The following is an 18253-nucleotide window of genomic DNA, read 5'->3' on the forward strand; positions in this document are numbered from 1 at the left end:
TCATTTAAAAGTGTGTGAGGGGGTTCTCGCGAGACCTGGTCATTTAAAAGTGTGTGAGGGAGTTCTCGCGAGACCTGGTCATTTAAAAGTGTGTGGCACCTCTCTTCTGGCTCTCTGGCTCCTGCTCTGGCCATGTGATGTGCTGCCCCTGCTTTGCCTCCTGCCATTATTCTAAGTTTCCTGAGGCCTCCCCAGGAGCCGAGCTGATGCCAGTATCATGCTTCCTGTACAGTCTGCAGAACCTGGAGCCATCTGACCTCTATTCTTTATAAATTACCGAATCTCAGATACTTCTTTGTAGCAATGTGAAAACAGATGAATACACTACTGCTGCTGCTCTTAGTGATGATACCATGTCAGGCACTGGCTGAGTGATTTACATACGCTATTTCTTTTAATTTTCACAGTGGCTTAATGAGGGAGAGGTGATATTTTATAATTGTTTATTTAATTTCATTATTCATCTTATAAATGAGGAAACTGATGGACACAGGGAGAAAAGTGAAAGCCAAAATTTGAACCCAAGGAGTCTCAAGTCACAGTCCAGACTTTCAGCCACTACTTGATCCTTCCTCTGGCTTCGCTTGTACTTCCGATAGTGTCTCTGATGATCAAGCTGAACAGCAGTTTTTAAAGAAAGAGCAGTACTACTCTGTTTGGATGTCCAGCCTGCCGTGCTGTGGGCCATATAACATTGTAATTCCTTTCTCCAATGGATATGACCTTATTCAGGTTACACAACCTTGTTACTTATTATGAAAGTTTGTAGGGGTCAGAAGATAAAGGCAAAAGATGGTCTCATTATTTGACTTCTGTAATTAAGGCCTCACTCGGACACTCCAGAACATTCCCATTGTAAGGTTAAGACCCTGATCTCTAGAGCAACAAGTGCCAGCTGACCAATCTCTAAGGGTTTCAGAAATTTCAACTTCTAAAATAAAATTTCAACTTCATTTGTTGTCCCAGCCATGATTCCTTGAATCACATCTTCTATATATGCATGTATATATTTATTTATCACTCAACCCACCTAGCATTCCTGATCTTGGTTTACCTCTCCTGCTAGGAATCAGGCACACCTATGTAAAAGCAAGAACATTCACTAGGATGAGTAGAAAGTCATAGCCTTCACTGACTGGAAAGACTCTTGGAGGTCATTTGTTCCAGCCTCCTCATGTTGGGAAAAGAGAGTGTAAAATCATTTCAATTGCTTTAAAGGCAGGACACATGGCTGTGCTCTTACCCTTGCGGTGAAGTCCACAGCAGCCGCTCGGTTTAACAGCAACGTGGCTACATTGATATTTCCATAGTGAGCAGCTATGTGGAGCGGAGTGAAGCCACTCTGTAAAGAAAACACAGCAGACGTTCAATTGATTCCTGCTGGCCTCCGGTCAGACAGGCAAATATCATAGCCCTGCCCAAATCAAAATGAGGAAGCAAAATATGCTGAGGTCTGTGTTCCATTCTGTACTAGGTTTCGATCAGTGCCAATTGCTCACAGGGTTTCTAATAAACCCTAAACTTATAGGCAGAAGAACAGCCAGGGAGGAACCAAGGGTGGAGACTGAGCAATTTTAGTAATCCAGTAACAGAACTATATAAAAGCCAACATTTCAAAAAATTAAGATAGAGATGATGAGAAAAATCGTTATAGCTGATAGCTTGATTAGTACCGCTGTTTATTACTGATGATAGAATTGTGCATTGAAACTCAAAATTCAATTAGTTCATATATTTGATACAGATGCAAATCAACCAACAGTAAACGCCAATTTTAATGGCAAAAGCAATTTCGGGGGAAGAGGTAATACCACAAAATTGGTTTTATATAATGGGCAACTGTATTCCACAAAGAATCCACAAGTTAATCTGTTTGTTAGCAAATACCTATTCAATAACACATGTTTCTGGATTGTTTATACCAAGGTCATTTTACTTCCTTAAAAATGCTAAAACATGCAGCGATTCACTTAGTCCCCAAAGATTGAAACCTTGTAGGAACTAGATGCATTTCTAATTTGTTAGCAAGCTTCTTAGCCATGCTAGCTATCTCACTGACTCTTGGAGAAGGGTGGGTCATACTGATGCCATTCTGAAATACCTTTCCTTCTGCTGACACCACAGAGGGTAAGTGTCATGCACAACCCTAAGAAACCAGTCCTGGGTGAGTAGAATGACAGGGTTGTCTGCAGCTTTAGATATAGCTGATAAACATCTAAAGTGGCCAAACTCTTCATCTCACACAGCTCTATTACAATACCCTTAAGAGTCAAGGATTCCTCATTCTTCTCTTTCAAACACCAGGTTCAGCTGCAGAAAGCCCTGGTAGTCAAACTACTGCTATCTTATCTGGCACATGCTCCTTTTGGGGGAGGAGGGATCAGGGATAAAGCAGGTATCTAGCCTACAGAAGGCGATGCAAAGAAGAAGGGAGAGACATGAGGCAGCAGCACTAAGTAATGGGAAAATGATGATGCAGATATAGACTACACGTATATGCATATATATATGTATATATACCTCTGTTGTTCTATTCACCACCATCTAGGTTAACACATTTGGAAGCAAAGAGGAGGAAAAAATGAACGGTTAGTTCACTATTGGTGATATGGACTGCAGAAAGCTCATGACAGCTAAGTAATGAGGATGGAGGCTCTGACGGAAGCACAATAGGCACAGAAAGAAAGCTAGACTGAATGATGGGCTATGCAACGGCCTGGTCCAAACGCCACATTTCAGTCACAGAGACTTTCAGGTACCACACATCATGACGATGGAAATTTTTGGCTGTGGCTCTCTTGCGGCTGGCATGCTCCGCAGCTGATCTATGCTCAGTGCCTGACCTGTCACCTTGGGTATCAAACAGAGGTCTGCTGCATACACTGTCTTTAGCATTTTGTAATTTTTTACCCTGATGTTTGAGCTGAAGTGTTGAATATGTTCCAAAACTATATTCAAAGGAAGGAAATAAGCACTGTATAGAAATTGACTTCTTTTGGGGTGGCCTCCCTTTTAGCACGCATAGGGCCATAGCTTCCTCAGTCCCAGCTTCTAATGTGAAGGGAGGCTATGCCTTCAGTGGCTAGCTCGGACACACATTTTTTTCCTCCCTTCAGTGAAGTTAAGGGTGTGGCATAAGCTTGCCAAGAGGGAGACCAACACAGGAGGGCTGCATGACGAGCCCGTGGCCCTCGCGCCTCACCTTTGATTCCACATCCGCATTGTTGTCATTCTGCAGCAGCAGGGCGGCGGCTTTCGTGTCGTCTTTTCGGGCCGCGATATGAAGAGCTGGGAGACGCACTTTTCCTTTGGTGTCATTCTCTAGCAGGAGCGAAACGACTTGGTCGTGACCTTGTTGCAAAGCCACTGCCAATGGTGTGAAGCCATCCTGCAAGTAAATGGATGGGTCAATACTGGCTCCAATAAATATTTTCTTTTTTATGAAATTAACAAATAAGAAGGCAACCAAGTGAACAAGCATCAATTTTTGTTTGGGGTTATTAAAGCTAACAACATATTCAAATGGAGAGAAATGTAAAAAGATACTTTCTCTCTCTCTCTCTCTCTCTCTCTATATATATATATATATATATATATGTGTGTGTGTATGTGTGTATGTGTGTGCACACACACACATACACACATACACATACATACAACCAAAGCAAAAACCCGTAAGAACTTTGTAATAAGTTCATGGATTTTATTTTTTTCCCCCATTAAACAGTAATATATATCAATTGGGAAAATTTTGAAAATGTACAAAAATATTACATAAAAAAGAAGAAGTTGTCATAATATCAACATCCATAAAATAATCTCAGGACTGGGTAGCTTATGCCTGTAATCCCAGCACTTTGGGAGGCAGAGGCGGGTGGATTGCTAGAGGTCAGGAGTTCAAGACCAGCCTGACCAACATGGTGAAACCCCATCTCTACTAAAAATACAAAAAGTGGCTGGGTACACTGGACGCCTGTATTCCCAGCTATCTGGGAGGCTAACACAAGAGAATTGCTTGAAGCTGGGAGGTGGAGGTTGCAGTGAGCAGAGACCATGCGACCGCACTCCAGTCTGGGCAACAGAGCGAGAATCTGTCTACAAAAAAAAAAAAAAAATCTCAGGAACTCATTTAAGTAAGATGTAAAAATTTCCACAGATTTTTAAAAACTGAGATATAGGCCTGTCTGGTTGATATTATGGCAACTTTTTCTGTGCCCTGTTGCCTCGCGTATTCCCAGTGCTGTCAGGATACACGAATTCATGAATGGTACTCATTGCTGCTTTACGAAAAGTCTATAGAGACTAAGGTCTCGAGAGCTAAGAGAAAGAACTTGGCTTCTGTGACCAGTGAGAGAAGACGACACAAAGATCATGCAGATCTTGATAGAGAATAAGGTTCAAATGTTCTCACCACAAAAAATAAGTATTTGTGGCGATGAAGATGTTAATTCTCTGGATTTGATCATTCCACTTGTATTCATAAATCATAATATCACTTTGCATCCTACATTTGTAATATAATTTTTAATTTAAAATAAAATTTAAAAGGAAAAAAGACAACCAAAATAAATAGAGTCATGTCTGCATGATCTTTGTGTCGTCTTCTCTCACTGGTCACAGAAGCCAAGGTCTTTCTCTTAGCTAACTCTGTTAACCAAGTTGTGCGATAGATTTCAAAACAAGTAAAACAAAAACAGAAACTTGTTCCTCGTTTCTGACCATTACCTCCTGTCTTCCCGTTACTCCCAGTTCCTAGCCTCTGATAACTACCATGTTCCTCCTGGCTTCTATGGATTTGATTAAAACATGACTTTAGAATAAATTTAGACATAAGTGCACACATACATACTCTATACTTTTTGAATCTTCTTTTTATGTTACCCTGAGACTTGATAAAGGGGACACAGCTACAGATTTCACTGCAGTTAATTAATCTGTGGATTACCTAGAGTTGTTGAATGCAGAAAAAACAGCACAGGATAGAAAATTCTAAGACTGGCTTCGAAATTGTAATTCTGCAATGTTTTCATTATCATATAATCAAGAGGGCATTTATTTATTTATTTATTTATTTATTTTTTACTAGAGAACTGGCATGCAAGTGACTTGTGATTTTTATTTGGGTCGTGATATTTTATTTCTGTAGTCCTGTGGTACAGAAGAGCATTTGGAAAACAATATAGGAGCACGTATGCACCTAGGTCTTCCTAAAACATCCCGTTCAATACTCTTTCCCTTGCTAGAATACAGAGAAAGGCTCTTATAAATCATTTGGTTGAATGTAAATCACTATACTTATACTCAAGATGTGCAAAACATTGACCCAAAGCACCTAAGTGGCATTATTGCTCAGTATCTTCCCCGATAAATCTTTTCTACCAGTGTCTTAATTCATACAGACTTAATTCTCTTCTGACACCTGTACTCATGTTATTTCCCCAACCCTGAAATGCCCCCTTCATCTCCCTATGTATACATATCCCATCTATCCACTATGCTTCAAGATCTGGCTTAAATGCCACCTGTTTCTTTCAACTTTACTACCCAAGACAACAGGAAAAAGGAAAACAATAATATAACCAATGCATCTAGAAGGCTATTCCCGGAAGCCTTAAGAAGGATAACAAGGGCTGGGCGCAGTGGCTCACGTCTGTAATCCCAGCACTTTGGGAGGCTGAGGAGGGAGGACCACAAGGTCAAGAGATGGAGACCATCCTGGCCAACATAGTGAAACCCCGTCTCTACTAAAATACAAAAATTAGCTGGGTGTGGTGGCACGTGCCTGTAGTCCCAGCTACTTGGGAGGCTGAGGCAGGAGAATTGCTTGATCTCAAGAGGCGAAGGTTGCAGTAAGCAGAGATGGTGCCACTGCACTCCAGCCTGGCAACAGAGTGAGACTCTGTCTCAAAAAAAAAAAAAAGGGGGGGGGGATAACAAATGATAGCAAACCGGGAAAGACTGGATACATCCAAGATGTCACTAAAATGATATCACAGGTTTACACTTAAAGACAGAACCTTTAGAATATATAAGACAAGTAGTCTAGATATCAATGTAAATAGACGTTTTCATTAAGCTACATATATGTATATAATGTGTACATGTATAATGTATCTCTAGGACAAACAGACTTCTTGCCTTTCATTGTACATTCTCATTTATGTAATGTGTTACTTTTGCAAAAAAAAAAAAAAAAAGGAAATATGCATTGTTTAAATGAGAGTGTGGCAAAAGGAAAATTGTGTTTTAAGATTTAATTTTGCATCTCACTTTAAAAACCTGAACAAAACCTAAGGGGTAAAAATGACAGTCCACTTCTGTTGTGAATCCAAACAAAATGGCTACATTTCCACTGAGGTGAATTTTAAAATTCACAGGACCTATACATAAAGGAAACTATTTTGTACCAGAAAATAAAACGCAACTGAGCCGATTAGCACTGACAAAAATATGTTTCCTGCATAAGCCAATTAAAGATACAAAGATACCAGCTCTAAGGTGTTGACAGCTAAAATTAGCAGCTCCAGATTTTGTTTCGAAACCAAGTTTAAATGGTGTGGTTTGCTGTGTGTGGTTATTCTTAAGATAAAAATGAGCAGAAAGGAAATATGATACAGGCTACTTGAAAAAAGGGTCCATCCCCTGGTTACCCAATGAGATCCACTGCCTTGTGCAGTGTCTGAAACATAATAGATGCTTAATAATTACTTATGAAATAAATGAACAAACAAATCTGCATGCTTCAGAATCATAATTAGCAAGAGGAAGATAGATAGATAGATAGAAAGAAAAGATATAATATGCAGTACACAGTAATATAAAAAAGTTTTCAAAACCACAATTATATTGAAGTCTTGCTACACATATACAAGATTCGAAATGTGCCAGGCTTACTGAAAAACACACATTTGAAAGAATTTGGCAATATCCCATTATGTAGTGAATTAAAGATTCTATCAAAAATGTGCTATTTAAAGGATCCTTTAATTGTCCCCTACTGTTTGTTCTGTAAATACAGACTTTTCTATAAATGACACCAATATTATTGCTAATGAGTGTAATGCAGTAATTAGAATATCATTTCAATAAAATGTCTTATTTCCTGTTGTTCTTATTTTCTAATACCAATAATCCAAAAGAACAGAAAAAATTCAAAGGTTCAAACATCTCTAGGAAATTAGGTGCTGTTTATACAGCAATATAATACCAACCTCCTTGAAGACATGAACATCACTTATTAGACACAATATTGTTTTTTCTCGTAAAACTACAAAAATAACATGAAATCAAATTAATGTAAAGGAGTAAAAGCTTTTAAAATATATATCCTTGGCCAAAAGACTGAAGTAGTGATTTGAAGATCTCACATACTATTTTTCTTTAAGTTAGTTGTAGGGCTTCTTTTTGGGCCTTGAAAACTTCAAAAAGTACTAGAGAGCTCTGAGAGTTATTGGCAATTGGTTTACAAGCTAATTCAAATCTATTAGCAGTAAATTGGGGTTATATTTGCTTCTAAAGGAGAGACAGTGATCTGTACATCACAGTGTAAAAAAAGAGTACCACACCATCTGTACAAAGACAGCTATGGAATTACTTTCATTAGGTTATTTATATTGCTTAATATTTCCATCCAAAAATGAGGACGGGTTTTCCCTTAGCCAGCAGCCCCTGACTGTCTCTCTTTCCCCTGCACACTATGACACAATGTGTGCATCGTACTGTGCTTTGAATAGCTACTCTTGAGTGTGAAGAGAGGCACCGTTCTCTACCTAGCAAACATTTGTTCTTTTTTGTTTGTTTAGAGACAGGGTCTCACTGTTGCCCAGGCTGGAGTGTAGTGACTACTCACGGTGCAACCACAAAGCACTATATCCTCAAACTTCTAGGCTCAAGTGATCATCCCATCTCGGCCTCCTGAGGAGCTGGGGCTACAGGTGTGCACCACTGCACCTGGCTAAATGTTTATTATTTTGATATCAACCAGTAGTTATTTCTTAACTAGCTTTAAGAATACTATTTTAAAAAATAGCATTCTCATGATAAAAATCCCCTAAAGTATGGATGGGTATAGAATGAAAAAATGGGTATAAAAATCCCCAACAGTGCTGATGGGTACAAAGGCTCCCTCCTAATTCTCAGGGCAAACCACTGATAACAATCTACTATGGACGTTTTCTTATATCAGAGGCTTGTCTCATTTTTAACAGTGCTGAATGGCATGTTACTGTATAAATATATGAACATTTATTAACAGGTTTCTTTTCAGTTCCTTTCAAAGCCAAGTAGTTCTGAATAAACAGGATTCTTACTGGTGGTATATTTAGATTCTTTCTGATTTTTTTTGTTTTGTTTTGTTTTTGAGACAGAGTCTCGCATTGTTGCCCAGGTTGTCACCCAGGCTGTAGTGCAGTGGCTCGACCTCGGCTCACTGCAATCTCCGCCTCCTGGGTTCAAGCAATTCTCCTGCCTCAGCCTCCCAAGTAGCTGGGACTACAGGTGTGCGCCACCATGTCCAGCTAATTTTTTTGTATTTTTAGTAGAGATGGGGTTTCACCATGTTGGCAAGGATGGTCACGATCTCCTGACCTTGTGATGCGCTCACCTCGGCCTCCCAAAATGTGGGAATTACAGGCATGAGCCACCACCCCTGGCTGATTCTTTCTGATTTTTTAGAAATTGCTGTTACTAATTGTGTTGACAAACATTCTTGTCTACTATTTTTGTATGCTAATGCAAATACATCTATAATATATAGTTTATATATCTGGTATTTCTATAATATGAATTGTTAGAAGTGGAACTGCTAAGTAAAAAGTTTTGTAAATATTAATTTTTGTTAGTTACTGCCAAATGTTCTGCAAAAGTGTTGTAACCAACAATCAATTTCACCAGTGTTGTAGGAAAGTTCTGGCTTACTCTAACAATTTATTTTTTAGTCTCACTGACAAAAGATAAGATTTTTAAAATCTGATTAATAAATATTTCTTTGACTATATCAATGAGGATGAGAATTTTTCATATATTTATGGTTGTTTGTATATCTTTTGTGTGAGCTATCTCTTAATTTATGTAGTGGTTTCCCTAGAAGGTATAATCTCAAAAACTGAGAGTAGATGCAGTTCCTCTATTGCCATCTTTTCTGTGCCACTCAGGAAGCATATCAGCATGAGTAGTGGTTTATAATAAGGATAACCCTGCATCTGCTCTAATTCACTGTTTGTTAGAAATAAAAAATACTCATATATTAATCCTTTATTATTAGCAATAGATATTTGGTGACATGCTTAAGTGATTCCAGTCTTCCATCCAGATTAGTTTTAAAAATAAACATTACCTAAGACAGTATCAATGGCTTAAATAACTTTCTATTTTTTAATAATTCATCTATTATAGACAGCAAAGTTTTTTTTCCTTCAAATACCATGTCTATTTAACACTTTAAAATGTATAATAATTTTGGCTGGGCATGGTGGCTCACACCTGTAATCCCAGCACTTTGGGAGGCTGAGGCAGGTGGATCATGAGGTTAGGAGTTCAAGACCAGCCTGGCCAAGATGGTGAAAGCCCATCTCTACTAAAAATATAAAAATTAGCTGGGTGTGGTGGCAGGTTCCTGTAATCCCAGCTACCTGGGAGGCTGAGGCAGGAGAATCCCTTGAACCTGGGAGGTGGAGGTTGTAGTAAGCCGAGATTGTGTCACTGCACTCCAGCCTGGGAGACACAGCACGACTCTGTCTCAAAAAAAAAAAAAATGTCTAATAGTTTTATTTATAAGTATGAATTAAGTCTCAACTTAAAAAACACACAAATTCAATCATCATAATTAGGTTAACTTAAATTTGGAAAAAAACAATTTAAAGCTAATGTTTTTTTGAAATGATAGTTCAAATCAGTTATTCCAAAACAATTATTGCCTTTGCCCATGAGGCAAAATTGTAAGACAAAAGAGAATTCTCAAGCAAATATGCTAAATATTAAAATAATAGCACAACTTTAGCATAGAATTGGGCATTTAAGAACAGAAAAGGTATCTTTGCAACAGAAGATTTTTAAAGATTAAAAGATGACAGATTTAAAGATTGAAAGATTTAGTAATGTATTTCATAAAATTTATGAACCCACACACTAATATACATCTTCAAATGAAATACTAGTAGGACAAATTCTCAACTCCAGGTTTTCAAAATTCCCTGTAAATATGTGAATTTACCCATAGGGAAAAAAACCAAAATGACTTACCTCTGTGGCTAGGCTCTGGCTTGCACCATTGTCAAGAAGAAACTTGACAACTTCCAGGTGATTTTCCTGGGCTGCCATATACAATGGCGTGAAACCATTCTACAAAATAAGAAAAACAATGTTAATCTGCAGCTTTCCAAGATAATCTATTTTTCCATTATACCAATGATTTATGCTCTAAGAAGTACTCACATACAATAACTTTAATACTTTCATATAGATATTAATATTTATTAGAAAACCCAAGCACCATCATTTAAGCTAAATTCCTAATCTGTGTAATTCAAAATTATTTTTTATAATTCATAATTTTAGTATAGGTCATAGTTAGTTTATAGTTAATAGTCCAAGTATAATTCAAAGCATTTACCCACTTTAAATAAGTACACTCACTTAGTCATCAGCCACTTATTGAGAGCCTACCATGAGTAAGTATTTTACTAGACACCATGAGAATATGAAGAAAACACATTTCGTCATTGTAGCTCCCAAGCCTTAATTATCTGTTTTAAATAAACATGTAATATTTTCACACAAAAGTAAGCATCTGAAGTAGTTTTGACACGGGAATGAATTTATATTAATCTCAAATAGCTTCAAGGTTATCACAGATGTGGTCTTTAGAGCAAAAAAAGAAATGCCAATTTGCATAATGGTATGATTCAATCTAATTCATAGTCTGTTTTTTGTAGGTTTCCTTCCTTTGTATTTTTTTGCCAAGGTATTTTTATGTGCAGAATACATATATCCATACATATTATACATACATACATATACACATATATTTAATTTGTGTGTGTGTGTGAGTGCGCCTCTCTGAAAAATGCATCAACTCTCAAAGAGATTGGATCCAAGCAAATTAACATGCATATTACATCTTAAGTTCCCTATTAAAAATATGTTGCATATACATGTGTTTTCTAGAAGAATATATTTCATATCTATGAAATACTATACTATTTTAAAATCTTATTGCAAGATATAAACATCAAACGAATTGCAGTTTCAAAGTATAATATTTTGTTTTATTATTATTTTGAACAGGGTCTCACTTGTTGCCCTGTCTCAAAATAATAATAATAATAAATCAAAAAGAATGGAATGTAGTGGTGTGATCACAGCTCATTGCAGCCTGAATTTCTTGGGCTCAAACGATCCTTCAGCCTCAGCCTCCCAAGTAGCTGGGGCTACAGGCATGCACCACCACATCCAGCTAATTTATTTATTTTTAAATATTTTTTATAGAGATTGGGTCTCCCTGTGTCACCCAGAATGATCTTGAACTCCTGAGCTTAAGCCATCTGCCTGCCTTGGCCTCCCAAAGTGCTAGATTACAATTATGAGCCACCACATCCAGCCAGTAAATTAGTTTTGAATACATTTTTCAAAATGCAATTCTATTTAACCGAATATTCTAAAAATTTTATTGTATACATTGTACAATTTCAAAGACTAAAAGTAAATATATTCTAAACTACAATGTTAGCAAATATTCAAACTTTTGTGACAAAAAGATTTAGATTATTATAAATATCAACTACTACATGATTACCTTACTTATTTATAAGTTCAGCCTCTGGTGAACACACTGTTTTTGGCTTATAACTGAGAACTAGAAAGTAAAGTTAAAAACATCCTTGAGTAAATAAATTTGATGCCACATAACAAATCCTCCATGGCTGTGTACTTATCAGAGTTCCTCTATTCTACTTCCTCTATTTGGCACACAATTGTAACAAGTTAGGTGATCTGGTTGCCAAGCTCCAGACTAGAAACACAAAATTAGAGGCAGTGGTATGCAACATCACATTCAATCTTCTTGCTTTTAAATTGTCTACCTGATAACATCTCTGGAACCCACGGTTACTCTGTTCTATCATGAAAGACTCTACCACATTTAAACATGAAGCATGGAGTATTTGGAACACTGTATATGTGTGTGTGTGTGTGTGTGTGTGTGTGTGTGTGTGTGTCCATAGGCCTGTGTGTGTGTGTGTGTGTGTGTGTGTGTTTGTCCATAGGCCTGTGTGTCTTTCATCTCTGTCCCTCTTCCCAGCACTGTGAGTGAAACTGAAAGGGAGTTTAGGATTACCCTCATCATATTGCTATTTTCTCACTTTCTAATTAGACCAAAATGAAAGGTCATTACATCCTTAGGTAAATATTTTTTAAGCAACAAAACAAAAAAGAAAAGAAAGGCCAAAACCAGTTGGCTTTTTCTCATAGCTAAGCTAAGTACTAAGTGTCTATCTTCCCTCATCCAGTGTTCTCTCTCTGAAAGCTGAAACTTCGAGAGGGCAGGTTCAGATTTTTAGGGGTAAAGTTTTTTTTTTTTTAGTAGTTCCAAAATAAATGTTGTCCTCTCAGACATCAATATCAACAAGATATTTATGTCACGACAAGTAATGCCAGTTCATTCTCAGCTCCAGGGTGGAGGTCTGCTATGGTCCAAGACTGCCTAAGAAACACTAGTCTATCTACACATGTCTGGCTCTAGTTAAGTGTCTATTGTTGTCACAGCTTCTTTACAGAACCAACCATTTCAGGATCCATGAAGAAAGCCCAGGCTCAAGCACTGGGTTTTAAGGTAATTCTTTCTTACAGACCTGGAGCTTCTAGAGAGTTATTCTTAAGAAGCACAACTCTGAAATCATTTCACATGCCCTGTTTTACAATGACAGAAACTGAGATGCCCAGATTTAGGACTGTGTAGAAACACTTGTAGAAATGAGTCACAGAAAGATGCAGCCCTGTAATTAACTGTTTTCCACAATAGCTTTCTGCCTTCTTTTAGAGTACTTGCCATCCTAAGATTATTACCTGAGAGTTGATCATTTTCTGAATGGCCACATTCTTGCTTGTTTTCTGACTTTTAAAATATTTATTGATATATAATTTGCATGTCATAAAGCTCACTTTTTTAAAGTGCACAATTTAGTGGCTTTAAGTATATTCATAAAATTGGGCAACGCTTCTATCTAATTCTAGAACATTTTCATCATCCTAAAAAGAAGCCCTACACTCCTTAGTAATCGCTCCCCGTTTCCTCCTAGTAACCACTAATGCACTTTCTGTCTCTATGGTTTTGTCTATTCTGGTTATTATAGATAAACATAATCATACAATATCTGCCCTTGAAGGGTCTTATGCTATTTCTTTCATTTTTTTTAAGAGATAGTCATATGGTTTGGCTGTGTCCCCACCCAAATCTCACCTTGAATTGTGATAATCCCCACATATCAAGGGCAAGGCCAGGTAGAGATCATTGAATCATGGGGCAGTTTCCCCCGTACTGTTCTTGTAGTGAATAAATCTCATGAGATCTGATGGTTTTATACATGGAAGTTCCCCTGCACAAGCTCTCTTGCCTGCCAGCATGTATAACATGACTTTGCTCCTTATTTGCCTTCCACCATGATTGTGAGGCCTCCCCAGCCATGTGGAACTGTGAGTCAATTAAACCTCTTCTTTATAAATTACCCAGTCTTGGGTATATCTTTATTAGCAGCATGAGAACAGACTAATATAGATAGGGTCTTGTTCTTACCGCCCAGCCCAGTGTGTAGTGGTAATGATCATAGCTCACTGCAGCCTTAACCTGGGCTCAAGTAATCCTCCAGCCTTAGCTTCCTGAGTAGCTAGAACTACAGGCATGCACCACCACATCTGGGTAACTTTTTTATTTTTGTGGAAACAGGGTCTCACTATCTTGCTGAGGCTGGTCTCAAACTCTAGCCTCAAGTGATCCTCCTGCTTTGGCCTTCCATTGGCCTTCCAAAGGATTGCAGGTGTGAGCATGGTACGTGGCCTTCTTATGCTATTTCTGCTCTCTATACTGATAAAAATGTTTTTGGTGAATCTCTCATGGTGGAAATTTCAATTTTAGAGTGGTCATTTGTAGAGTGGGTGCTTATTTTATTTTGCTTTAGTTTCTGTCACCAGTCCTCATACCCGTTTCCCCTTCGGGAAAATGTCACCCCTATTTTCTTCTAGAGAATTACTTCTTCCTATTATGCAGACAGGACTTGTCCTGGATGGACTGAGACAAATGAGCTTGCCCTCCATTAATTACAGAGTAGACACACATGTAGGCTATCTTCTGTTTTCTCGTTTAGGTCCACCCTTGATTGACCTGTAGGAACCAGGTCAGAGGGCAGCCCTACTCTCTTGCTTCTCACTATGTTCTCGTACTCTCCACCCCAGCTATGGGGTTTCCAAAGGTTTCTGAAAGCTTCTTTAGCTTTCTATTCTCTGTGTCCCCCAAGCAATTTCAAGAAATTTCCTCTTGTGCTTAAGTTAATTTCTGTTCCTTTAATTCAAATAACACCCCAAATTACAAATTTTATGTCTCAAGGAATGGTCAAGACATGAGAACACATACATGCCATTTAGTTATGATTCTAGAGAGAAAATCAGAAGTGTCCTTTGGAAAGGGTGAATAAAAATACTGCCATCACTCCCTAGCTCAAAGAGGCTGAGACACCCTTAACTCAGTGTGTTGTCATTAGACAACCTAGAACCATAACTGTTCGCTGTGAAATGGCATGTGGATTGGGAGAATGGTCAGATTTCAAAATAACAGAAAAAAGTATACCACTGTCTTTATAGTAACTTCCTAATTTAGAACATTTCCAAAACAAAGCTAGCTAAAAAGGAATATACGGGTGCCCAATTTGCATTTTCTTTTCTGTAGCAACAACAGATTAAATTCTCTAAAGGCAGAGCAGCTTAGATGGAGTGAGTATGCTATTTGAAGTCTGAATTTATCCAATATATTCAATACCTTCTGCTCTGAATGTTTATAGTGGTGCTATTATAAGCATGTAAATCTGCAGACTTATAATTTTGTAGATAGTACTGAGGAATGCTGTCTAATACACACCAAAATAAAAGAAAATAATAAGTATTCCTATGATTTCACTTGGGGAAGGGCTTATATTTCATCCATGAAATTTTTCTATTCATTCTAGTTTTCTATGGCTAGCCTTTGCACCTCATAAAGTGCTGTTCTTAATTAAGATGTGAAGGGTATGGTGAAAGATTTGCATTGATTCCTGTACATTACTAATTTTCATGAAAGTCAGTTAGATTAGAGTTGCAATGTAAGGTCACAAAGGCTCAATCTGAACCATACCCAAAGTCCCATACTTGTACTGTCTAACTTTGTCGGGTCAAACTGTCCCACCATAGGGAATATCAGAGTACCCAGAAAGACCAAGGAAGCACTGGCTAACTCAAAGGCTGTTACCTTTGCAAATACCACCATGAAAATCCATTCATTTAAAATACTTTGGCAGTTAGAATGTTACTGGAAACAGACTTTGCTTCTTTATAAATTCAGTTGGTGCTTTATATTATAAAGACAGAGAAAGAGGGAAGAGTGGAGGATGTCATTTGTGCAGTTTGAGATTTTTCAACAGCAAACATTGTTAATCATTGTTGATCTATCCAGTATAAAGTATTAAGGATTTAATAATAGAATTCCTTATTATCACAATTTAATCAACTAAATTTCTTTCTCAGAGTAGGACTCAATGATGACTGGAATGTTAAGTAATAAAAGAAAGGGTTAACTTGTTAGGACCTAAGATCAAGGCAATGATAAAAATTACCTTAAAATCTAGAAATTCCTGGTTTATAATGCCTTAGTTTATAAGATGAGAACTTTATATTCCCTAATGTTATTTTTATGTTTAAGATGAGAATTTTTATAATGAAGAGTAAGGGGCTCTTTTTACACTATATTTTGTTAGCTATTAAATATTGCCTATGGGTTAAAATTTTATGTCAATAGTGATGCTGTCTTTCTTGAATATTAATTTCTGTACTGTTTTATGTGCTGCTACCTAAATGGAATTGACATTGTTGCTTGTTATTCTTTATAAAAGCTCCTACTGAAGAGTTGTTATCAGGAATTATCATAGAAATTCCCTTCCTTTGCATGTTCATCTCATTACTTATTCCATCCACAGAACAAATTCAGAAGGCAGATGAGGGCAGGTGTCCAGATGAAGGGGGAAACGCTTTGCTGTGCAATGTGTGGCTGGTAATTTCAAGCACAACTGTAAGTAACAGGGAATTTCACATGGTCTTCTCCCGTACTGCATCATCAGTGTGGAATGTGTATAAATTCAAATTAGAACTGATTAGGATTTTATTTCAACTGAAGCTTCTCCCCAGCACTGCAGAGTCAGTTTAAAACTATGGCTATTATTCAGTAGTGGATGTGATGTTTGAAAGAAGGAGTTCTATTTTTTCCTCCCTTGAGAAAATAATAAAATAAACGAATATGGATTAAAGAGTTTTCCCACTATCTCAGAGCTTAAAACTACCTAGCCTTATTTCAGTAAAATATTATTGGAATGTTTTAAAAAAAAATTCATTTAAAAGCATGATGCTTCTATTGTTATGCAGCTGGTCTGTACGTCTCTCAAAGTACCATGCTTGTTGCTATTCAGTTTTATATTATTCCTTTCTGGAAAAGCATTATTACTCCAAGGGAACTCTCCTAGGGAATCAGGAGAATTGGCATAGATCATGTAACAAAGGTCAACCACAGGAAACTAGAATGAATTTACAGCAAATATACAAGAACCATGCAGTTGGAAGCACTATGCAGTTCCTTCTCTTTGACTCTGCCATTTCACGGCATCAGAGCTGTCATTGCTATGTCTGTAGTAAACAGAGGAGGAAGTCACTGCAATTCTGTGAACCCATAAAACATAGGACACTTGATATCCAAAGATAATTAGTACTGGAAAAGCATGGTAAAATCAAGCGCATTTAAAATGGAGAGCAAAAGCCCACAGTAAATAATTTTTTTAAAAAGTTTGATTCAGACTTACTCTTAAAAGATAAAACTGGACATTATAAAAATAGGCTTATATGATTTAATATGATACAGATTATAACTGCATTCATGTATAAGTTCTCGGAATGAACAAAGACTAAACCAAGTGTTATTTTTTCCCAACAAAATGATATATGTTGAAATTCTTCACTTTTTAATTTTCACAGCATAAGAAAAAAGACCATCTTTTGCAAGAAGTATTTGCCATCTAAAGGTCTCACTTAACTTTTGGCCTTCATTTAATCTATGTATTCTCAAATCATTCTTCTATGAAACAGCTATCAGGAAATCATCCTAATGTTTCACATGCTTCCTAGCCTAATGCTGCCAGAGTGCTACGTATGCACAGCTCATCTGTGCACCCAGAAGTTCTCCAACATCACTTTCCCTGACTTCAGGAAATCTAGTGTCTTTGTCAAAACTTGCAGTTTTGTTCCACAATCAATTTGTTCAATATCCAACATCCCTGGGGAGACACTGAGAAATAGGGATGGAAGTCAGCATTTGGCTGGAAGGAAAGTCTCGGTGGGAACCAGTTTTAAATGCAGTCAGGTCCTTAATGAATATTTTTGCATTATGATGATATTTGCTTTCCTACATGACCTGTCTGTGGGGACCCAAATAATGAATACTTGAATAACGAGATATTTTTAAACAAAATAAAGTTAATTCTTTTAAACTCAAGGTCTATCAAATGATAAGCTATTGGTGTTCCTCTTAGAAATTCAGGAAAGACCATGTAAGATTTATAGGAGCACCTATGTTCATTACAAATAATCTGAAAATTTTTAAATTTGAGGACTCTTAAAGTTCCTTCTGTCTTTTAAAAAAAAAAAATCTGTTTCAGACAGCAATAAAGATACTTTAGTTATAAGGAAGGATTAAGTATATTCTCCCCTTTCCCAGACAGATAAAACACTGATATATTTTGAAATTTTAAGAACATTTCCTTATTTATAGGCATCTTTATTTCTTTTGTAGGTTAATAAATACTGAGATTGAACCTAAGCTAATATTATAAAATAGTGTAAGCCCCTGCATTACGGATACTCTTTAAACATTTGCATCTGTGACTGGTTATCTTTTATAGACAGACCACTTTAAAAATCTCTGTCTCTCACTTATATATTGCAAATGAGAATACATGTGATTTTAAATAATCTG

At 37.1% G+C, this 18253-nt stretch overlaps 1 protein-coding gene across 9 annotated transcripts in view; it reads right to left on the minus strand.

Annotated features, from left to right (window-relative positions):
- Positions 1-18253, minus strand: part of ANK3 (ankyrin 3) — a 537795-nt gene that overhangs the window by 222883 nt on the left and 296659 nt on the right. For 7 of the 9 annotated variants that reach the window (XM_017542288.2, XM_017542287.2, XM_017542289.1 and 4 more), the window contains exons 5-7: positions 10240-10338; positions 3203-3388; positions 1244-1342 (exon numbers count right to left, since the gene is read on the minus strand). In XM_017542288.2, coding sequence (XP_017397777.1) covers positions 1244-1342; positions 3203-3388; positions 10240-10338 — 384 coding nt within the window. Of the gene's footprint in view, positions 1-1243; positions 1343-2520; positions 2545-3202; positions 3389-10239; positions 10339-18253 lie in introns of all 9 variants that reach the window. The other 2 variants (XM_037743372.1, XM_037743371.1) reach the window with 1 other exon arrangement.

The sequence above is a fragment of the Cebus imitator genome, unplaced genomic scaffold, assembly GCF_001604975.1.
Source record: "Cebus imitator isolate Cc_AM_T3 unplaced genomic scaffold, Cebus_imitator-1.0 Scaffold142, whole genome shotgun sequence".
Lineage (NCBI taxonomy): Eukaryota > Metazoa > Chordata > Mammalia > Primates > Cebidae > Cebus > Cebus imitator.